The 24958-nt window shown below is 41.2% G+C and overlaps 1 protein-coding gene across 1 annotated transcript in view; it reads right to left on the reverse strand.

Moving 5' to 3' along the window:
• The window catches only part of LOC311103434 (nuclear GTPase SLIP-GC-like), a 64987-nt gene that overhangs the window by 10939 nt on the left and 29090 nt on the right, over positions 1-24958 (reverse strand). The window contains exons 4-17 of the mRNA XM_084145000.1: positions 22661-22750; positions 22422-22510; positions 22242-22326; positions 21030-21078; positions 20648-20731; positions 18517-18610; positions 18198-18420; positions 14289-14507; positions 9924-10124; positions 9458-9718; positions 8975-9068; positions 8466-8587; positions 8202-8375; positions 1563-1729 (exon numbers count right to left, since the gene is read on the reverse strand). Of these exons, the coding sequence (XP_084001126.1) occupies positions 1563-1729; positions 8202-8375; positions 8466-8587; positions 8975-9068; positions 9458-9718; positions 9924-10124; positions 14289-14507; positions 18198-18420; positions 18517-18610; positions 20648-20731; positions 21030-21078; positions 22242-22326; positions 22422-22510; positions 22661-22750 (1952 nt within the window). The remainder of the gene's footprint in view (positions 1-1562; positions 1730-8201; positions 8376-8465; positions 8588-8974; positions 9069-9457; positions 9719-9923; positions 10125-14288; positions 14508-18197; positions 18421-18516; positions 18611-20647; positions 20732-21029; positions 21079-22241; positions 22327-22421; positions 22511-22660; positions 22751-24958) is intronic.

A 24958-nucleotide genomic window follows, 5' to 3' on the forward strand; every position in this document is an offset into this window, starting at 1 on the left:
CTCTGGAGCAGGTTTTCATCAAGGATCTCTCTGTACTTTGCTCCGTTCATCTTTCCCTCGATCCTGACTAGTCTCCCGGTCCCTACCGCTGAAAAACATCCCCAAAGCATGATTTTTCGACCACCATGCTTCACCGTAGGTTTCCTCCAGACGTGACGCTTGGCATTCAGGCCAAAGAGTTCAATCTTGGTTTCATCAGACCACACATTCCTATCTCAGAGATCTACGGACAATTCCTTAAACCTCATGGCTGTGTTTTTGCTCTGATGTGCACTGTCAACTGTGGGACCTTATATAGACAGGTGTGTGTCTTGTGGTCCTCTGTAGCTCAGCTGGTAGAGCACGGTGCTTGTAACGCCAAGGTAGTGGGTTCGATTCCCGGGACCACCCATACACAAAAAAAAAAAATATGCACGCATGACTGTAAGTCGCTTTGGATAAAAGTGTCTGCTAAATGGCATATTATTATTATTATTATTTCCAAATCATGTCCAATCAATTTAGTTTTCCACAGGTGGACTCCAATCAAGTTGTAGAAACATCTCAAGAATGATCAATGGAAACAGGATGCATCTGTGCTCAATTTCGAGTCTAATAGCAAAGGGTCTGAATAGTTAGGTTAATAAGGTATTGATGTTTTACATTTATTTATTTATTTCTAAAAACCTGTTTTCACTTTGTCATTATGGTGTATTGTGTGTAGATTGATAAGTAGTCTATCACAGTGCCATCCGTTTTGTCTCCAAAGCCCCATACACTACCCACCACTGTGACCTGTACGCTCTTGTTGGCTGGTCCTCACTACATGTTCGTCGTCAAACCCACTGGCTCCAGGCCATCTATAAATCACTGCTAGGCAAATCCCCGCCTTATCTTAGCTCATTGGTCACCATAGCAGCACCCACCCGTAGTCTGCGCTCCAGCAGGTATATCTCACCTGTCATTCCCAAAGCCAACACCTCCTTTGGCCGCCATTCCTTCCAGTTCTCTGCTGCCAATGACTGGAACGAATTGCAAAAATCTCTGAAGCTGGAGACTCTTATCTCCCCCAATAACTATAAGCATCAGTTGTCAGAGCACCTTACCGATCACTGCACCTGTACACAGCCCATCTGAAATTAGCCCACCCAACTACCTCATCCCTATATTGTTATTTAATTTGCTCTTTTGCACCCCAGTATCTCTATTTGCACATAATCTCTTGCACATCTAGCATTCCAGTGTTAATACTATTGTAATTATTCTGCACTATAGCCTATTTATTGCCTTACCTCCATAACTTGCTACATTTGCACACACTGTATATATATTTTCTGTTGTATTTCTGACTTTATGTTTTTTTTTACCCCATATGTAACTCTGTGTTGTTTTTATTGCACTACTTTGCTTTATCTTGGCCAGGTCGCAGTTGTAAATGAGAACCTGTTCTCAACTGGCTTACCTGGTTAAATAAAGGTGAAATAAAAAATAAAAAATTAAAATAAGGGGAAAAAAACTTGACTGGAAAAGGTCAATACTTTCCAAATGCACATATATATTTAGATAATGATTATATTACTTACGGGAAATATATCTTAAACTCTTCATCAATGAGACTTCTCATACATGAGGCTAAACTCTCATTAAGGTTTATTTCCCTTCTCCTTTCCCTTTTCCCTTTTGGTTTATAAACGCCACCATTCTTGCATAAAGCCTTCACTACTTGATATCCACAGCCTTTTTTCCCTTTCTGGGAAAAAATTAAGAAAATATGTTAGACGTTTTCAACAGCACATCATTGGAAATCTGTCATGCATGAGTATCTCTTCAATAGCTGCTTTTCCAGTATCGTGCGAGCCTACGGCATACAGTTGAAGTCGGAAGTTTACATACACCTTAGCCAAATACATTTAAACTCAGTTTTTCACAATTCCTGACATTTAATCCCTGTCTTAGGTCAGTTAGGATCACCACTTTATTTTAAGAATGTGAAATGTCAGAATAATAGTAGAGAAAATTATTTATTTCATATTTTATTTATTTTATCACATTCCCAGTGGGTCAGAAGTTTACATACACTCAATTAGTATTTGGTAGCATTGCCTTTCAATTGTTTAACTTGGGTCAAACGTTTTGGGTAGCCTTTCACAAGCTTCCCACAATAAATTGGGTGAATTTTGGCCCATTCCTCAAGACAGAGCTGGTGTAACTGAGTCAGGTTTGTAGGCCTCCTTGCTCGCACACACTTTTTCAGTTCTGCCGACAAATGTTCAATGGGATTGAGGTCAGGGCTTTGTGATAGCCACACCATTACCTTGACTTTGTTGTCTTTAATCAATTTTGCCACAACTTTGGAAGTATGCTTGGGGTCATTGTCCATTTGGAAGACCCATTTGCGACCAACCTTTAACTTCCTGACTGATGTCTTGCTGTCTTGCTTCAATATATCCACATAATTTTCCTTCCTCATGATGCCATCTATTTTGTGAAGTGCACCAGTCCCTCCTGCAGCAAAGCACCCCCACAGCATGATGCTGCCACCCCCGTGCTTCACGGTTGGGATGGTGTTCTTCAGCTTGCAAGTCCCCCCTTTTCCTCCAAAAATAACGATGGTCATTATGGCCAAACAGTTCTATTTTTGTGTCATCAGACCAGAGGACATTTCTCCAAAAAGTATGATCTTTGTCTCTTAGTGCAGTTGCAAACCGTAGTCTGGATTTTTTATGGCGGTTTTGGAGCTGTGGCTTCTTCCTTGCTGAGTGGCCTTTCAGGTTATGTCGATATAGGACTCGTTTTACTGTGGATATGGATACTTTTGTACATGTTTCCTTCAGCATCTTCACAAGGTCCTTTGCTGTTGTTCTGGGATTGATTTGCACTTTTCGCACCAAAGTACGTTAATCTCTAGGAGACAGAACGCGTCTCCTTCCTGAGCGGTATGACGGCTGCGTGGTCCCATGGTGTTTATACTTGTGTACTATTTTTTGTACAGATGAACGTGGTACCTTCAGGCATTTGGAAATTGCTCCCAAGGATGAACCAGACTTGTGGAGGCACCGAGTTCGAAGGTAGGCCTTGAAATACATCCACAGGTACACCTCCAATTGATTCAAATTATGTCAATTAGCCTGTCAGAAGCTTCTAAAGCCATGACATCATTTTCTGGAATTTTCCAAGCTGTTTAAAGGCACAGTCAACTTCGTGTATGTAAACTTCTGACCCACTGGAGTTGTGATAAAGTGAATTATAGGTGAAATAATCTGTCTGTAAACAATTGTTGGAAAAATTACTTGTGTCATGCACAAAGTAGATGTCCTAACCAACTTGCCAAAACTATAGTTTGTTAACAAGACATTTGTGGAGTGGTTGAAAAACTAGTTTTAATGACTCCAACCTAAGTTTATGTAAACTTCCGACTTCAACTGTATTTGTGCGAACCAATGCGTGCTATCGCTGGAGAAATTTGAAAATCGAGAGACTTGGTACATCATAACTTCATGTACAGTGGGGAGAACAAGTATTTGATACACTGCCGATTTTGCAGGTTTTCCTACTTACAAAGCATGTAGAGGTCTGTAATTTTTATCATAGGTACACTTCAACTGTGAGAGACGGAATCTAAAACAAAAATCCAGAATATCACATTGTATGATTTTTAAGTAATTAATTTGCATTTTATTGCATGACATAAGTATTTGATCACCTACCAACCAGTAAGAATTCCGGCTCTCACAGACCTGTTCGTTTTTCTTTAAGAAGCCCTCCTGTTCTCCACTCATTACCTGTATTAACTGCACCTGTTTGAACTCGTTACCTGTATAAAAGACACCTGTCCACACACTCAATCAAACAGACTCCAACCTCTCCACAATGGCCAAGACCAGAGAGCTGTGTAAGGACATCAGGGATAAAATTGTAGACCTGCACAAGGCTGGGATGGCCTACAGGACAATAGGCAAGCAGCTTGGTGAGAAGGCAACAACTGTTGGCGCAATTATTAGAAAATGGAAGAAGTTCAAGATTACGGTCAATCACCCTCGGTCTGGGGCTCCATGCAAGATCTCACCTCGTGGGGCATCAATGATCATGAGGAAGGTGAGGGATCAGCCCAGAACTACACGGCAGGACCTGGTCAATGACCTGAAGACAGCTGGGACCACAGTCTCAAAGAAAACCATTAGTAACACACTACGCCGTCATGGATTAAAATCCTGCAGCGCACGCAAGGTCCCCCTGCTCAAGCCAGCGCATGTCCAGGCCCGTCTGAAGTTTGCCAATGACCATCTGGATGATCCAGAGGAGGAATGGGAGAAGGTCATGTGGTCTGATGAGACAAAAATAGAGCTTTTTGGTCTAAACTCCACTCGCCTTGTTTGGAGGAAGAAGAAGGATGAGTACAACCCCAAGAACACCATCCCAACCGTGAAGCATGGAGGTGGAAACATCATTCTTTGGGGATGCTTTTCTGCAAAGGGGACAGGACGACTGCACCGTATTGAGGGGACGATGGATGGGGCCATGTATCGCGAGATCTTGGCCAACAACCTCCTTCCCTCAGTAAGAGCATTGAAGATGGGTCGTGGCTGGGTCTTCCAGCATGACAACGACCCGAAACACACAGCCAGGGCAACTAAGGAGTGGCACCGTAAGAAAAATCTATTTTTGTCTCATCAGACCACATGACCTTCTCCCATTCCTCCTCTGGATCATCCAGATGGTCATTGGCAAACTTCAGACGGGCCTGGACATGCGCTGGCTTGAGCAGTGGGACCTTGCGTGCACTGCAGGATTTTAATCCATGACGGCGTAGTGTGTTACTAATGGTTTTCTTTGAGACTGTGGTCCCAGCTGTCTTCAGGTAATTGACCAGGTCCTGCCGTGTAGTTCTGGGCTGATCCCTCACCTTCCTCATGATCATTGATGCCCCACGAGGTGAGATCTTGCATGGAGCCCCAGACCGAGGGTGATTGACCGTCATCTTGAACTTCTTCAATTTTCTAACAATTGCGCCAACAGTTGTTGCCTTCTCACCAAGCTGCTTGCCTATTGTCCTGTAGCCCATCCCAGCCTTGTGCAGGTCTACAATTTTATCCCTGATGTCCTTACACAGCTCTCTGGTCTTGGCCATTGTGGAGAGGTTGGAGTCTGTTTGATTGAGTGTGTGGACAGGTGTCTTTTATACAGGTAACGAGTTCAAACAGGTGCAGTTAATAAAGGTAATGAGTGGAGAACAGGAGGGCTTCTTAAAGAAAAACGAACAGGTCTGTGAGAGCCGGAATTCTTACTGGTTGGTAGGTGATCAAATACTTATGTCATGCAATAAAATGCAAATTAATTATTTAAAAATCATACATTGTGATTTTCTGGTTTTTTGTTTTAGATTCCATCTCTCACACTTGAAGTGTACCTATGATAAATATTACAGACCTCTACATGCTTTGTAAGTAGGAAAACCTGCAATATCGGCAGTGTATCAAATACTTGTTCTCCCCACTGTACATCACCACCACAGAAGGTCTTCCATAACCCCTCCCTGTTTACAGTGTCAAAAGTATTGGTGAGGTTGATAAACATGCAGTAGAGGTTCATGTTTTGCTGAATATATATTTGTTGCATTTGCTTGATGGTAAATATCCCTCTCCCATTAATTGAAGAAATTTCGGAAACCTTGCATAGTTCTGTCCAATGCTTGATTAAATTCTGGGGGCAGACGTGTTCCACAAGATACTAGAACGAGGAGCGGAAGCAGGATGGTAGCTCCACCCCCCTTTTTTGCAAGTGACTGGCAAGTATATGGCCAAATGTACCCTCCCCTTCCGAAATTCGAAAGATGACAACACCTGCGAAATCATGATTTGTCCAAATGATCAATGACAAAAACTCTGCTTACCGGAACAAAGTTCCCCGTTAGTCGTCTCATCCCACACGTGCATCTATCTATGAAAGATTATTCTCCCATTTACTTTTCTGAATCTATCTCACGCGAACCTGAGTTACAATAAATAATCACATCGCTTTTGGGGTCCTGGTTGAGTCTCTTGATTTTCAGCTTCTCTGGCGCTAGCACAAACTGGCTAGCACGGATATACACTGATTATACAAAACATTAAGAACACCTGCTCTTTCCATGACATAGACAGACCAGGTGAATCCAGCTAAAAGCTATCATCCCTTATTGATCTCACTTGTTAAATCCACTTCAATCAATGTAGATGAAGGGGAGGAGACAGGTTAAAGAAGGATTGTTAAGCCTTGACACAATTGAGACATGGACTCTGTGTGCCAGTCAAAGGGTGAATGGGTAAGACAAACAATTAAGTGCCTTTGAACAGGGTATGGTTATACAGTGGGGAAAAAAGTATTTAGTCAGCCACCAATTGTGCATGTTCTCCCACTTAAAAAGATGAGAGAGGCCTGTAATTTTCATCATAGGTACACGTCAACTATGACAGACAAATTGAGAAAAAAAATCCAGAAAATCACATTGTAGGATTTTTTATGAATTTATTTGCAAATTATGGTGGAAAATAAGTATTTGGTCACCTACAAACAAGCAAGATTTCTGGCTCTCACAGACCTGTAATTTCTTCTTTAAGAGGCTCCTCTGTCCTCCACTCGTTACCTGTATTAATGGCACCTGTTTGAACTGACACCTATAAAAGACACCTGTCCACAACCTCAAACAGTCACACTCCAAACTCCACTATGGCCAAGACCAAAGAGCTGTCAAAGGACACCAGAAACAAAATTGTAGACCTGCACCAGGCTGGGAAGACTGAATCTGCAATAGGTAAGCAGCTTGGTTTGAAGAAATCAACTGTGGGAGCAATTATTAGGAAATGGAAGACATACAAGACCACTGATAATCTCCCTCGATCTGGGGCTCCATGCAAGATCTCACCCCGTGGGGTCAAAATGATCACAAGAACGGTGAGCAAAAATCCCAGAACCACACGGGGGGACCTAGTGAATGACCTGCAGAGAGCTGGGACCAAAGTAACAAAGCCTACCATCAGTAACACACTACGCCGCCAGGGACTCAAATCCTGCAGTGCCAGACGTGTCCCCCTGCTTAAGCCAGTACATGTCCAGGCCGGTCTGAAGTTTGCTAGAGTGCATTTGGATGATCCAGAAGAGGATTGGGAGAATGTCATATGGTCAGATGAAACCAAAATATAACTTTTTGGTAAAAACTCAACTCGTTGTGTTTGGAGGACAAAGAATGCTGAGTTGCATCCAAAGAACACCATACCTACTGTGAAGCATGGGGGTGGAAACATCATGCTTTGGGGCTGTTTTTCTGCAAAGGGACCAGGACGACTGATCCGTGTAAAGGAAAGAATTAATGGGGCCATGTATCGTGAGATTTTGAGTGAAAACCTCCTTCCATCAGCAAGGGCATTGAAGATGAAACGTGGCTGGGTCTTTCAGCATGACAATGATCCCAAACACACCACCCGGGCAACGAAGGAGTGGCTTCGTAAGAAGCATTTCAAGGTCCTGGAGTGGCCTAGCCAGTCTCCAGATCTCAACCACAAAGAAAGTCTTTGGAGGGAGTTGAAAGTCCGTGTTGCCCAGCGACAGCCCCAAAACATCACTGCTCTAGAGGAGATCTGCATGGAGGAATTGGCCAAAATACCAGCAACAGTGTGTGAAAACCTTGTGAAGACTTACAGAAAATGTTTGACCTGTGTCATTGCCAACAAAGGGTATATAACAAAGTATTGAGAAACTTTTGTTATTGACCAAATACTTATTTTTCACCATACTTTGCAAATAAATTCATAAAAAATCCTACAATGTGATTTTCTGGATTTTTTTTCTCATTTTGTCTGTCATAGTTGACGTGTACCTATTATGAAAATTACAGGCCTCTCTCATCTTTTTAAGTGGGAGAACTTGCACAATTGGTGGCTAACTAAATACTTTTTTTCCCCACTGTAGGTGCCAGGCGCATCGGTTTGTGTCAAGAACTGCAACGCTGTTGGGTTTTTCATCAAGCCAACTGTGGGAAGCATTGGAGTCAACATGGGCCAGCATCCCTGTGAAACGCTTTCGACACCTTGTAGAGTCCATGCCCCGATAAATTGAGGCTGTTCTGAGGGCAAAAGAGGCAGGGTGCAACTCAATATTAGAAAGGTGTTCCTAATGTTTGGTATACTCAGTGTAGGGTGACAGTGCAAAAGCGGCTATTCTTAAAACGTTTTTTAAAAATAGCTTACTGGTGCTATCACTTTGTTCATTAATTTCTCGCATGATTCTTCAGACTGTTGAACTCCTTCTGAGAGGCATCGTTCAAAAGTCTCATAAGCCTCATCCATAGTTTGACCAATGGACTTGATCTCCTCCTTGAGCCTCTGTTCCAGAACCTGGCACACCTCTTCTTTGCTGTCTGTCTGAAATCCAAACTCAATATAATACACTGATTCACATGATAGGAGTATGTTAGCTGAGATAAATACTTTTGTTCTGCTGAAAGTCAATACCATGTTGCTGCTTTTGGCTGCTTGTATCAGAGAGAGTATCCCATAGGCTCCAGAAACATAATGTGAAGTCTTTGTGCGACGATCGTTGAGATTTCTGAGAAATTCCTGAAGTTTGGGTATTTCTGAAACATAAGTTAAAAAAAGAGATTTATTTCTACATTTGGTTGGTGTCAGTGTTCTTCGATGCTATGAGAATAGCTTAGCATGCTGTATGTATACACATTACCCACAATATTTGATAGAAAACATGAACCTGCATTATTGACTATAATATGGTCCAGGTTACACTTGGAGTTGTTCTTGACTAGGACATATTGCATGTTTAAATTTGCCAGATAAGACAGGTCATATTGAAATAGGTATGGTGCTTAAGTGAAGTTTGTTGCTATGTAAAGCAGTTTACAACAATATAATACACACAAATAATCCCCAAAAAAGCATAGGCATATAAATACAGGACACAATTGTCTCTATGTCGTAGAATCAAAAAACACGTTCAGTTATCGTACCTGTCTCTTCTTGTTGCAAATGCTTTTCCTTTTGGTATTCCTTGGAACTCACAGTAAACACCTGAAGGAAATCCTTTCCCCCACTGAAGTGTTTCTGAAAGGTGTTTATGAGACAATGACAGCCAATTCAATTAAGTCCACACACTGACATTTTGCAAGCTCTAAAAATTTATTTTCATTGTGCTCATGCAAGCTGTTGTGCTTCAACTAATTTAAAATAATCAAATACATTTTGAAGATTTTGAATAATATGACTGACAAATTAGAATAAATGTCTTACCTTATTATAAATAAAAATATGTACCTATTACTCAGTTGTTTGTTTTGTATATTAGACAACAAAAATGTCTGAAAAGCTCTGGTGTTCAATGTAGTCTTGCTCTCATGTAATTCCATGAAATTCCTAAATCTTCACCACTACAAAATACAGTATGAGCATGTTGACATGTCACAGAAGATTCCTTTATGTCAGATGTAACTTACCTTAACTTCTTTTTGTTTGTTGAATTTGTCCCTCACTTGCTTCTTGGTTGTTTCATTTCTGCGCAAAATACAGGTACGTGCATCAGCCTTTTGATTCTCCTCAATGTCGTCTGTCTTGGTGCAGATGAAACTGATGCTTCGACATTCTCCACCAGGTCCAAACAGGCTCACGGTGCTGTCTAAAATCTCCCAAGATTCCTTTTCTGAAGTTGCTCTTGCAATGTCGCTCACAATCCACACAGCAGAACAGTTTCCAACAAACTGAAGAAGTGTAACATTAACTTAAAACTTAAAATATGTTTAATCAATTGTAGATAACTATAAATAAACTAAAATACATAGATATAGCCTTCCATTTGGCCCTGTACCTGTGATGTTGATCTAACACCAACCAAATTAGAAGTTGCATGAATACAATTCTAAACAGAATATGGAATCATCATCAATAAGAATTGTAAATAATTACCGATTTCCACATCTCATCTCTGCTCTTGTTGCAGTCTCCATTGCCTGGAAGATCAACCAGCACAACATGCTCCAGCAGGTCTTTGGAGTTTGGCACCTTGATGGTTATACACTTCACAAGCGGCCAATACTGTCTTTTAAATGTATCACTCTGTGTGTCACTCCGTGTGTAACAAGTTATCTTTTCAGAGAGTTCTTCAGCCTGCAATTGTAATAAAGCATCATTACATGCATTGATGAAAAAACAACGTTATTTTCTCCAAAATAACACTTTGACAAAGATCAAATAGCCTAAAAGATGTAGTTCCATTTTTTCCTGCAATCGCTTTCAAAAGTGAATTTGTTGCGGCAAACTTCCAGCAAGTTTGTGGCAAATTTGCTGCAAACTAAATAGTGTGCCTCAAAATGTTGCCAGAAGTTTGAAAATGTTTGCCACTAGTGGTGAGTCTGTGGCAAACCTTTGGCCAAAATAATATTTATTCCCACTAGCGGCAAACAGTTTACTGGAAGCCGCTTCTGGTGAACACGAGTTCCAAGACCAATAACCATTGACGACCAATCAGGGGGATTAGTAAAATCTGTTGGAAAATGGAAATCATGCTATCTAGCTAGCTACCTACCAAAGTTGTCTGGTGAGTGTCTAACTTATTACTTAAACTTCCTAATAAACTTTACAATTGTGTTAGCTAATTGATGCCTAGTTAGCAATGTCATGTTTTATGTGATAGAGTGAAACACATTATGTTGATACCAGTTTTAAAAACTGTCAGCGCCACTGACTGGCTAGTGCTTAGCTAGCTGGCCAGCGCTTAGCTAGCAAACGTTGGCTATTATATTTTTTCACAATTAATGTGATAGCTGGCTAGCTAACTAATGATATGCCTAAACACATATTTGTAGGTGAATACGTTGCTGTCTTTTAATACCAATATGCATGTCAAAATGCTAGTGTCACTGTTCATTAGCATGTTACCTATCACAACAGCTAAGGTAGCAACAATATGAGCTGACTTGATATCAAAGCAAGACTTCACTTTTGCAGATGGATACCCTTCCCCTACATGTGGTGCTGGAGGAGGATTCATCAACACCCTGGAAAGATGTTTGTGGTGCACTCACTCATAACACTTTTTTTGAGGGATAAATGAGTGTATCATCTTCAAGCTTGTTACAGGCTTTGGTTTTTCCATTAATGTTTTGAAGTTGGACTTCAGCGCGTAAGGCGCACTGATTGGTGTCACCTCGTTAGTCAGTATGTGTTACACCTGTGCTGGTTGCCATATCTTTAGTGGGAAAATGTTTCAGCTGTGCTGGCCCAGGTGCTATTTAAGAGTTGCTGGCCCAGTGTTCCAGTTGAGTTGAGAGATGTGTAGGGTCAACACCTTTAGTTGGCTCTTCCTATTTGATTTATAGAAAAATATTCCTTTGTTTGATTTCCCTGATTTGTTCATTTTGCTCCACCTTTTTGGTTTGCTTCCTGTCTTTATGTTTTTTATTTTTTATTTTGATTGCCTCTTCTTTGGCAAATATAGGGGCCGCTCATGGTGGGTGTCTTTTGGGTTCCAGTTGTTGTTGCTAGTCAACTTTCAGTGGACACCCCCATGAGTGTCTTTCAGAACCCCTCCTAAAACCCTACCTGTTTTGGTTGATGGAAAGTGACTCTTTGTTAGTTACCCCTTCTGTTTGAGCAACATTTTTGGTTTTCTTGCTGGGGACAAGCTCGATAACGTAAGCAAATGCATGTATTCTCATAAATGTAGCCCATACATTCATTCTTTGTAATAATGAAGTCTTTCATTGCTGCAGTATGAAAAATGTATGCACTCACTAACTGTAAGTCGCTCTGGATAAGAGCGTCTGCTAAATGACTAAAATGTAAATGTTGATGTAATTGCTTTAAACTAGTAGCTAGCGCATCTTGAGCATGTGTTGTTCCTTCTCTCTTTCAATAAGCAATCAGTTACAAGGCAAATAGACAGATTGAGGCATTCAAACTGAGGACAGAGAAATATGTGTGCACCAGGTCAAGGCTTCTTGCATGAATGGCTTTGATATGAAGTTAACAATAATTAATTTTTGAAAAATAACATGACTAGCCATATTAGGCATAACTCAAATGTGTTGCTTTTCTTCAAGCCAAGCCTTATACAGTGCATTTGGAAAGTATTCAGACCCCTTGACTTTTTCCACATTTTGTTATGTTACAGCCATATTCTAAAATGGATTCATTATTTTTTTCCTCATCAATCTACACACAATACCCTAATGACAAAGCAAAAAAATGTTTTTAGAAATAATGCACATTTATAAAAAATACAAAAACTGAAATATTACATTTACATAAGTATTCAGACACTTTATTGAGTACTTTGTTGAAGCACCTTTGGTCGTGATTAAAACCTTGAGTCTTCTTTGGTATGAAACTAAAAGCTTGGCACACCTGTATTTGGGGAGTTTCTCCCATTCTTCTCTGCGATCCTCTAAAGCTCTTTCAGATTGGATTGGGAGCATCGCTGCACAGATATTTTCAGGTCTCTCCAGAGATGTTTGATCGGGTTCAAGTCCAGGCTTTCATCAAGGATCTCTGTCAGAGTGACCATCGGGTTCTTGGTCACCTCCCAGGCCAAGGCCCTTCTCCCCCGATTGCTCAGTTTGGCGTGGTGGCCAGCTCTTGGAAGAGTCTTGGTGGTTCCAAACTTCTTCCATTGAAGAATGATGGAGGCCACTGTGTTCTTGGGGACCTTCAATTCTGCAGATATTTGTTGGTACCCTTCCCCAGATCTGTGCCTTGACACAATCCTGTCTCGGAGCTTCCAAATCATGTCCAATCAATTGAATGTACCACAGGTGGACTCCAATCAAGTTGTAGAAACATCAAGGATGATCAATGGAAACAGGATGCACCTGAGCTCGAGTCTCATAGCAAAAGGTCTGAATACTTATGTAAAGAAGGTATGTATTTTATAGATTTGGAAAGGCACACACGTCTATATAAGGTCCCACAGTTGACAGTGCATGTCAGAGCAAAAACCAAGCCATGAGGTCAAAGGAATTGTCCGTAGAGCTCCGAGACAGGATTGTGTCTAGGTGGTGGCAGCATCATTCTGTGGGGATGTTTTTCAGCGGCAGGGACTGGGAGACTAGTCAGGATCGAGTCAAAGATGAACAATGCAAAGTACAGAGAGATCTTTGATGAAAACCTGCTCCAGAGCGCTCAGGACCTCAGACTGGGGCAAAGGTTCACCTTCCAACAGGACAACGACCCTAAGCACAAAGCCAAGACAACGCAGGAATGGCTTCAAGACACGTCTCTGGATGTCCTTGAGTGGCCCAGCAAGAGCCCGGATGAACATCTCTGGAGAGATCTGAAAATAGCTGGGCAGCAACGCTCCCCATCCAACCTGACAGCGCTCAAGAGGATCTGCAGAGAAGAATGGGAGAAACTCCCCAAATACAGGTGTGCCGAGCTTGTAGCGTCATATCCAAGATGACTCGATGCTGTAATTGCTGACAAAGGTGCTTCAACAAAGTACTGAGTAAAGGGTCTGAATACTTTTGTAAATGTCATATTTCCGTTTTTTTTTTGTAATACATTTGCAAAAAAAAATTTAAAAATGTATTCCTTTGTCATTATAGGGAATCGTGTATAGATTGATGGGAAAAAAAACAATTTTATAAATGTTATAATAATGCTGTAACGCAATTTTTTTTGGAAAAAGTCAAGGGGACCTGAATACTTTCCGAAGGCACTGTAGATGTTGTAGCTACTGTACATAAAAATACTAAATAAGCAATTTATTTGCGAAATATCTGGTCTTTGCTCTTATCTTCATTAGCATGCTGACCTCAAGTTGTATTGGATTTATTTTTATCTGTTAAGAAATTGCATACATGTTTAGTACATTTAGTAATTTTAGTATGTTTAGTTTTTTGTTAGAAGCAACTTAATTTAAAGTAAAATATTATTTGGTTTAAATAGATAAAACATTTCAATGTTAACACACAGTAACCAAAAATCTAATTTGCATATTTATACTGTGTTTGCAGCAAACAGTTGAATTTTTGCCACAAGTTTCCCAGAATTGTTTGCCAGAAGTTCACAAGTCGCTGCGAATTTGCCGCAGTAGTTTACCACAAAACTAATCTGCATGTAAAAATATGAGCTTGCTGCAAATTTGCGCCAAATTGGACAAAGGTTTGCCACAACTGTTTGCCAGAAGCCAGTTTTTTTGGTAAGGGTATAAATACATGATTTAATATAATTTCCAATCAGATGTGGTTGCCTTCCTAAAATGATTTTTTAACAAATGATTTTCACCAAAGCACACTATCTTCACAGAAGTGAACTAGCATGACAGTAACTTACTGTGTCACATAGAAATATTTTCTTGACTGATAAACGGAACTCTGGAATTTCTCTGAAGTGCTTCCTGTCCATTAGTTCTTCTAAGGTTGCCCCACGTCCATCTTTTCCATACAAAGCTGATATATTTTCATCGTCGTCGTCATCCCTTTCCTGGTCTTCATCATTTCCATCCTTGCAAGATCTGTCTCTGAAGATGGACCACAGCTCCTCTTTCCATTCCTAATAGAACATGTTAAACCATTACAAATGTGTAATACATACTCTCTCCTTAAATCTTCATTTGAAAGCTAAGTCCTGTGTTATGAAACCACCTAGCCACCCAAATGGTGACCAGTATACAAATAGGAAACAAAAGGCGGTATGCCAAAACTAAAGATTTACACACAAGAAACGTGGGAAGGCCCACATGGCCCAAGAGGCTACAGTCCAGCGTTACGCCAATCTCCTGCCGTCACCGATTGCCCACACCAACACTTAAAGTGAAAGTTGCACATTAATTCACAAAACTAACAGAGTCATAGTATTCCACCAAACAGTCTTATACTCACGATATGATAACATACATTTAAAAACTGACTGTAATTGTCCAATATGTTTAGATTTTTGGTGATATAAACAAAAAAAATGTAATCCCGAGGCTGACGTCTATCGGATTTCAAAAGTAGGATACACCTGAGCATCCTCCACCTGATCATAACTCCACTGGAGGAAGCAATTGAGGAGAGGAGCAAACTCCTTTGTTTACCTATTAACAAATGTACACCCCTACATATGGCGACCACATACAGTGGGGAGAACAAGTATTTGATACACTGCCTATTTTGCAGGTTTTCCTACTTACAAAGCATGTAGAGGTCTGTAATGTTTATCATAGGTACATTTCAACGGTGAAAGACGGAATCTAAAACAAAAATCCAGAAAATCACATTGTATGATTTTTAAGTAATTAATTTTGCTTTTTATTGCATGACATAAGTATTTGATCACCTACCAACCGGTAAGAATTCCGGCTCTCACAGACCTGTTACTTTTTCTTTAAGAAGCCCTCCTGTTCTCCACTCATTACTTGTATTAACTGCACCTGTTTGAACTCGTTACCTGTATAAAAGACACCTGTCCACACACTCAATCAAACAGACTCCAACCTCTCCACAATGGCCAAGACCAGAGAGCTGTATAAGGACATCAGGGATAAAATTGTAGACCTGCACAAGGTTGGGATGGGCTACAGGACAATAGGCAAGCAGCTTGGTGAGAAGGCAACAACTGTTGGCGCAATTATTAGAAAATGGAAGAAGTTCAAGATCACGGTCAATCACCCTCGGTCTGGGGCTCCATGCAAGATCTCACCTCGTGGGGCATCAATGATCATGAGGAAGGTGAGGGATCAGCCCAGAACTACACAGCAGGACCTGGTCAATGACCTGAAGAGAGCTGGGACCACAGTCTCAAAGAAAACCATTAGTAACACACTACGCCGTCATGGATTAAAATCCTGCAGCGCACGCAAGGTCCCCCTGCTCAAGCCAGCGCATGTCCAGGCCCGTCTGAAGTTTGCCAATGACCATCTGGATGATCCAGAGGAGGAATGGGAGAAGGTCATGTGGTCTGATGAGACAAAAAAATAGCTTTTTGGTCTAAACTCCACTCGCCGTGTTTGGAGGAAGAAGAAGGATGAGTACAACCCCAAGAACACCATCCCAACCGTGTAGCATGGAGATGGAAACATCATTCTTTGGGGATGCTTTTCTGCAAAGGGGACAGGACGACTGCACCGTATTGAGGAGAGGATGGATGGGGCCATGTATCGCAAGATCTTGGCCAACAACCTCCTTCCCTCAGTAAGAGCATTGAAGATGGGTTGTGGCTGGGTCTTCCAGCATGACAACGACCCGAAACACACAGCCAGGGCAACTAAGGAGTGGCTCCGTAAGAAGCATCTCAAGGTCCTGGAGTGGCCTAGCCAGTCTCCAGACCTGAACCCAATAGAAAATCTTTGGAGGGAGCTGAAAGTCCGTATTGCCCAGAGACAGCCCCGAAACCTGAAGGATCTGGAGAAGGTATGGAGGAGTGGGCCAAAATCCCTGCTGCAGTGTGTTCAAACCTGGTCAAGACCTACAGGAAACGTATGATCTCTGTAATTGCAAACAAAGGTTTCTGTACCAAATATTAAGTTCTGCTTTTCTGATGTATCAAATACTTATGTCATGCAAATTAATTACTTAAAAATCATACAATGTGATTTTCTGGATTTTTGTATTTAGATTCCGTCTCTCACAGTTGAAGTGTACCTATGATAAAAATTACAGACCTCTACATGCTTTGTAAGTAGGAAAACCTGCAAAATCGGCAGTGTATCAAATACTTGTTCTCCCCACTGTATGTATGCATTCTCATCACCAGCTCCACAAACCCTGCTGGCTTACTATCTGCAACATACTATCACCCTGTATCCTCTATTCTGGAAGAGGATGATTAATGTGACTTGCTTCATCAGTCGTATTCTTAATTTTTGTCATATTTTTGACTAATGGCTGATTACTTCTATCTAGTGGGCTGGGTGGTAGCCTAGCAGTTAAGAGGTTGGGCCAGTAACCAAAAGGTTGCTGGTCCGAATCCCCGAACTGACAAAGTGAAATCTGCCCATGTGCCCTTGAGCAAGGCACTTAACCCTAATTGCTCATGTAAGTCACTCTGGATAAGAGCGTCTGCTAAATAACTAAAATATAAACATTTAAAATATAGCACATGGCGCGTGGCAATTGCCTGCAATTCACACATCATGTGTAGATGCCGTTGATTAGCACAATCTGTGCTCGCTCCCTCTTTCCCGCCCAAAATGAGTCTGTAGATGAACGTTGCCGCGTGAAACCAGGTGGTAGGCAACTTCAGCGCTGTGTAGCGCACGGCCATTTCGCCGGTGACTTCACCTCCTCATGAGGTCAGTATCTTCCAAAACTGAGATTTGAGAAAGGAATCAAGGGTGCGTAACAGTTTTCCTTGGGTTGGGTTTAGATTTCAACCCTGCCCACGGCTGGCAGCACCCAAATAATCATTGATTCGGAGCACAGCTGCAAGTGACCCGATCGTAGCATCAATCATCATACCACCCTCCCTTTTCTGTACAGACCGCAAAGCTAACCAATTGAGGCATTAGCACACAGAATCTCAGGACTTATTTGATGGACATTACATGAGACAAGAAACTAGACATACATCGTAGGCAATGTTTTGTTGAAAGAACAAGACTTCCTCGTTATTTCAAACATCCTCACATTTGTGAGCTAACGTTAGCATCACAAACACAACAGTCATCAAAGATACCATAGAAAGGAGGAAATTCGCTCAGTGCTTGGGATTCTTGACCAATCATGTTTAAGTTGTCATGCTGCATCACGCGGTTGGTATGGTGTATGTTTGGGATAGTTCAACTACAGTGGCTAAAGAGGAACACACAACGATAGGCTATAGCGAACATACCACACCCACATCCAACCGCACTCCCAAGACAGCTCTCGCTTATGGTTTCTCAATGAGCAGTTGAAAAAACAAGGCTAAATCAGTGAGTTCAGCCCCTCATTAAGACATCCTTATGCTTGGCATGACTATATGGGCAGAGCAAACCGGATATGCCCTTAAATATTTTTATGTGCAACCTGGAATTGAAATTTAAAAGGACCAGTGCATCTAACAAGAAAACCCCCCTCAAATCTGTGCCGTTTGCGAGCAATGTTAGGCTACATTGTATCATTGCTTCTTCTTTTAAATTAATGGAAGGTGTCAATTGGGTCAATTAAGTTACCTTGATATGTTTCAAAGAAGCCTTTCATTAATTGTACTGTTCATCATGACACCACTTCCAAAACATTGTGAGATTAGGATATAAACAGATGAAACAGATGCTATTACCTCCTCTGTCATGAACTCAATCTCTGCGATGTATTTTGAGTCCGAGTCTGTCATATTGGCCTCCACCTGAATCATGACCGAGGTGCACGCCCCTTGGTTTCCGGAGGGCAGCAATTTCGTTTCACCCAAGATGGTGTTAATCAAGAAGCTCTTACCAGCTCCAGTCTTCCCAAAAACACCCACTATCTCTTTTTTGTCTTTCTCCAACGTTTGGATTTTACCTCTGTTAGAAATGAAAGACGAAAACAATTAAAGCAATTTAGTGGCCTGTACGCGTCTCTCTCCATGTGTTTTCTCTCCACCATTTAAAAATGCATACCTGAGGAAGTCAATGACTTTTGTAGAAGGCAGATCATCAAGTTTGCTTTTGACACGTTGCATGATCTTCTTCACCTCTGTCTTGGTTTCAATTTCTGGCAGAGTTAAACACAGGTCACCAACCAATTATAATGTTATTGCGTCAACGTGTTTATAAAGGTGGAAAAGATATTACATGGAAAAAATGTGGAATGTAGAGTGGCATTCAGATCTGCTATATCATAAACTGAGAACCTTTTTCTGTGTGTAAAGTCAAAGGAGTACTTAGTCAGCCACCAATTGTGCAAGTTCTCCCACTTAAAAAGATGAGAGAGGCCTGTAATTTTCATCATAGGTACACGTCAAATATGACAGACAAAATGAGGAAAAAAAATCCAGATAATCACATTGTAGGATTTTTAATGAATTTATTTGCAAATTATGGTGGAAAATAAGTATTTGGTCAATAACAAAAGTTTCTCAATACTTTGTTATATACCCTTTGTTGGCAATGACACAGGTCAAACGTTTTCTGTAAGTCTTCACAAGGTTTTCACACACTGTTGCTGGTATTTTGGCCCATTCCTCCATGCAGATCTCCTCTAGAGCAGTGATGTTTTGGGGCGGTCGCTGGGCAACACAGACTTTCAACTCCCTCCAAAGATTTTCTATCGGGTTGAGATCTGGAGACTGGCTAGGCCACTCCAGGACCTTGAAATGCTTCTTACGAAGCCACTCCTTCGTTGCCCGGGCGGTGTGTTTGGGATCATTGTCATGCTGAAAGACCCAGCCACGTTTCATCTTCAATGCCCTTGCTGATGGAAGGAGGTTTTCACTCAAAATCTCATGATACATGGCCCCATTCATTCTTTCCTTTACACGGATCAGTCGTCCTGGTCCCTTTGCAGAAAAACAGCCCCAAAGCATGATGTTTCCACCCCAATGCTTCACAGTAGGTATGGTGTTCTTTGGATGCAACTCAGCATTCTTTGTCCTCCAAACACGACAAGTTGAGTTTTTACGAAAAAGTTATATTTTGGTTTCATCTGACCATATGACATTCTCCCAATCCTCTTCTGGATCATCCAAATGCACTCTAGCAAACTTCAGATGGGCCTGGACATGTACTGGCTTAAGCAGGGGGACACGTCTGGCACTGCAGGATTTGAGTCCCTGGCGGCGTAGTGTGTTACTGATGGTAGGCTTTGTTACTTTGTCCCAGCTCTCTGGCAGGTCATTCACTAGGTCCCCCCATGTGGTTCTGGGATTTTTGCTCACCGTTCTTGTGATCATTTTGACCCCACGGGGTGAGATCTTGCGTGGAGCCCCAGATCGAGGGAGATTATCAGTGGTCTTGTATGTCTTCCATTTCCTAATAATTGCTCCCACAGTTGATTTCTTCAAACCAAGCTGCTTACCTATTGCAGATTCAGTCTTCCCAGCCTGGTGCAGGTCTACAATTTTGTTTCTGGTGTCCTTTGACAGCTCTTTGGTCTTGGCCATAGTGGAGTTTGGAGTGTGACTGTTTGAGGTTGTGGACAGGTGTCTTTTATACTGATAACAAGTTCAAACAGGTGCCATTAATACAGGTAACGAGTGGAGGACAGAGGAGCCTCTTAAATAAGAAGTTACAGGTCTGTGAGAGCCAGAAATCTTGCTTGTTTGTAGGTGACCAAATACTTATTTTCCACCATAATTTGCAAATAAATTCATAAAAAAATCCTACAATGTGATTTTCTGGATTTTTTTTCCTCAATTTGTCTGTCATAGTTGACGTGTACCTATGATGAAAATTACAGGCCTCTCTCATCTTTTTAAGTGGGAGAACTTGCACAATTGGTGGCTGACTAAATACTTTTTTTCCCCACTGTACAGTATCTACTACTCTTAGAGAGATGGCTACAAGAGCAGAGCACTGGAATCTATACCACCACTTTTGAGGTCTGAAAACTGACAAACTTCGATTTTAGAGTGAACTGTAATTGTAGCTTGTCCTACCGTGCAACATGCAAACAGTAAACAGTGAACTGTCAGTCATGTACATTTCTAGGATTCTCAATTAGGAATGTCTACAATACATGATCTTAAATGGTTTCCAATTAAAAGAGAGTTTCTTAAAATGATTGTGGTCCATATAAACACCATCCACCTACCAAATGTTTCAGTTATGGATGCAGCACCACGTTGTCGTTTCTTTGTTTGTTTGTTTGCATGTGTCTCATCAGATTTCCTTTTGCCTGGAAACAATTGGAAACGTATGTTATTCATTAATACACAACTCTCAATCTCGTAATAGCCAATGCTGTTATGCAAATGAGTTACATCAGTCAGTGAAAAAGCATTTCAGATGATCTATTTACTGTATGCATATGATACAGGGTACAAAGGGTACTTGCAAATCAAGTGTAAAGTATCTCATATTTCAATGATTCACTTTTTTGTTTTTGAAATACTATATCACGCTACATTCTTCTCATTGTCATTTTCTAACACAAGTAATTTTTCTGTAAGATCTGAAACATCTGTGCTTTTTACCTGGGATATTCACTTGAAGAGGGGGTATCTTACTGGTGGAGGGTTCACTCTGAAGAAACATATACATTACCGGTCAAAGGTTTTAGAACACCTCTCATTCAAGGGTTTTTCTTTATTTTTTCAACTAATTTCTACATTGTAGAATAATAGTGAAGACATCAAAACTATGAAATAACACATATGGAATCATGTAGTAACCAAAAAAGTGTTAAACAAATCAAAATATATTTTATATTTGAGATTCTTCAAATAGCCACCCTTTGCCTTGATAACAGCTTTGCACACTCTTCGGACTGCAGAGTGAAGGAAAAGCAGCCAACAAGTGCTCAGCATATGTGGGAACTCCTTCAAGACTGTTGGAAAAGCATTCCAGGTGAAGCTGGTTGAGAGAATGCCAAGAGTGTGCAAAGCTGTTATCAAGGCAAAGGGTGACTATTTGAAGAATCTCAAATATAAAATATATTTTGAGTTGTTGAACACTTTTTTGGTTCCTACATGATTCCATATGTGTTATTTCATAGTTTTGATGTCTTCACTATTATTCTACAATGTAGAAATTAGTTTAAAAAATAAAGAAAAACCCTTGAATGAGTAGGTGTCCTAAAACATTTGACCGGTAGTGTAGATAATCAACAGGTTATTAAAGGAATCATTCCACAAGACTTACAACACAAACATATCACAATTGTTACCATCTATATAGCCTATTTCTGTGCTTTTCTTGCTTTAGTTTGAGATGCATTTTCTTTAATAATTTTGGTCTCTTCCTGTATGTTGTTTTCACTAATTACCTTTGACTGATGTTGCTTATAGATTAGATTAAATGTTGGCTGTGTTGTATAGCGTTGCGACTATGAGAAAGCGGCAGGTAGCCTAGCTGTCAAGAGCATTGGGCGAGTAACTGAAAGGTTGCTGGTTTGAATTCCCAAGCCGACTAGGTGAAAAAGCACTTGCCCTTGAGCGAGGACCTTAACCCTAATTGCACCTGTAATTCGCTCTACATAAGAGTGTCTGCCAAATAACTGAAATATAAAGCGTTTGATAAATGCATTTGATTGTTATTATCTTAGTCCCTCTGGAGTGCACTGCTATCCTAATCTTAATGTATGACAATCCATCTCTGTTAAATGGCATGAGACATTCCAAGAAGTGATGCCTTGGGATTACCACTGAGCACTGACCACAGACAAATGAGCTCTAGATTTTACCTACCTGGTCACACACTGTTTCTCCCACTCCAGAGGTGTCGGTTGTGGGCACACTTCCTCCAAGTGTACCAAAGGGTTTATCCAATGACCTGGCGACAGAGAGTCACAACAATTGTCATTTTGTTGTCACCAACGGGACATTATATCTAGTCAGTGATAAATAAAGAAATGCTGTGTTTCTTACCTTGTAGTCTCTGATCGTTTAGGAGTTTGCTTTCTGGGTTTTATGATGGCCTTTTGACTAGGCTCTTGATTGACCATCTCACCAGTAACCTGGGGACAGAAGCCATGTTGGGTTATAGGGTGAGAAATATAAAGGTCTGTATGCTGATCTAAATAAAAAAAACTATGCATTTGGTTTAGTTAATTGTGCTAGGGCTTAGGTTTCACGTATATGGTTATAGAGGAGGGTAAATATGGTACATTTCCTGAGGAACTCTTGGAGGCCTTAATGGATACTGATGACCACGTGGCCGCTTGAATGTTCTTATTTCCAATGGGTTGCTTCCGTTTCTGCAGTTAAAAAACAGAATTCTCTCAGTTGTTAGGCAAGGAACAAGAAAGGTACAATAACAGGTCAGACTATAGTTAGAACACACCCTAACCTTGTTTTGCTGCAATGCAGGACATTTGAAACTTATAGTGTATTTGAGGTTTAAAATGGCTTCTGAATTTGTAATTTCCACTTTGAAATTTCACACCTGATTTTCCCTATCGAAAAATGTATCATCCACTACACAAAATGTCTATTAATTATAATCCACATAATAATTCACATTTCCTGTTGATGCAATACTATTTTCATGCTGTAGCAAACTGGCTCAAATTAAAGGGGAATTTCACCCTGGCTCTGCCACGGTATATAGTCATTACTATATTAACAACATTATGTTTTTGTCATAAACATCAACATTATCCAAACCACAAGCTGGAACAAGGGCATTTTAATTTCACTGGTAGAATCAGGAAGTTTTGACTTCCTGTGCATTCTTCTGCTCATAGTGCACCACAAAGTCCAGCATTCATAGTGAATGCAGATATCGCCCCGCTAGGTAGATGGGACATGCCCACAACCTTGGTTGATGCCGTTGTTTATTTAGAACGACCAACACACAGTAATCTCAGAATGTACTCTAGGCTATTGTTTTTGAAAATGTTTGTTTTTCACTAACGTTTTTCATCATGTCTGTGTGTTGTTCTGTCTGGCTGTGCTAATTACAAACAAGCACGAAAGTGTGTTATCTTTCACCGTTCTACATATCAGAGATTTACCCCGACGCTGCCAGTGGTTTGCGGCTATCAAGAATGATGCTTACGGTGACCAAAGATTATCCGAGGGATTTTCATGGTAAACGGATGGGGAATTTTTTTTTAGACTAAGGCTGAGAAGGGATGCGATAAAATTGTTTTCTCCCTTCACAACAAAATGGAAGATTCTCAATTAGAAGTAACGTAAGGTTCACTGGAATAGGTCAATTAGCTAGCTAACTTTACAGTCCTGTGTTGAACTCTGCAAGCCATCAGCTAGATCATATAGCTAGCTATCTTTTGGATATACACTGTCAATCAATTTCACCTATGTCATGGTAGTCACTAGATGTTGACACAGGAGTGAATATTCATTATTTTTTTCTTTTTTGGGGGAGGGGTATTTTACCCCCTTTTTCTCCCCAATTTCGTGGTATCCAATTGGTAGTAGTTGCAGTCCCATCGCTGAAACCACCGTACAGACACGGGAGAGGCGAAGGTCAAGAGTTGTGCGTCCTCCGAAACACAACGCAACCAACCCGCACTGCTTCTTGACACAGTGCCCGCTTAAGCCGGAAGCCAGCCGCACCAATGCGTCGGAGGAAACGCCGTACACCTGGCGACCGAGTCAGCGTGCACTGCGCCCAGCCCGCCACAGGGGTCGCTATAGCGTGTTGGGACAAGGACATCCCTGCTGGCCAAACCCTCCCCTACCCTGGACCAATTGTGCGCCGCCCCATGGGTCTCCCGGTCGCGGCCGGCTACGACAGAGCCTGGACTCGAACCAGGATCTCTCGTGGCACAGCGCCACTCTGGAGTGAATATTCATTCTTGTACCTTCTTGTCGTGACGACCATTTACTATATTAGGCCTACACACTTTTTTGTTATGAAATGCTCCACACATTACATATTTATAGATATTGGTTGTGCTTAGAGACAGTAAATTAATTTTTGTGTATGAGAACAATTGAAAGGTGCCATTTCTCCTCAATCTCCCATACACATCAATACATACTGTGTAAGAACTGCCCTCCTAAGACTTTTCAGACCTTCTGCAGCCCCCCAGCCAATTCACTTTGTTGACTGATCTTTCCTCTCAAGAGCAGCTCCCAATGTCCCTCATTGTCCCTAAACAATATACTAGTCTGTCTCTAAACACTTAGGTCCCAATCGGTTTACACATTTAACAACAAAGGCATGTTGCCCTACGTCCCTTCCACAAAAAGTGTTAATGGTAACACCACAACCATGTAGTTCCTGGAGACGTGCAGTACCAGCAAATCTTCTGCAAGAGGTCCAAACAGTTGGTGGTTAAGGTCTACAAGTCCTACACTATTTCTGGCAGTCTTATCCAGCTGGCCGTACACCGCAGACAGGACAAGACCATTCGCCACAAGCACTCTGCTTCCACAGCCCATCATGCCAAACACCATTGCACAGAAGCCGGATAAAGGACCATCAAATAAATATG

Source organism: Coregonus lavaretus (genome assembly GCF_964263955.1).
Source record: "Coregonus lavaretus genome assembly, chromosome: 28".
In the NCBI taxonomy this organism is placed as follows: domain Eukaryota; kingdom Metazoa; phylum Chordata; class Actinopteri; order Salmoniformes; family Salmonidae; genus Coregonus; species Coregonus lavaretus.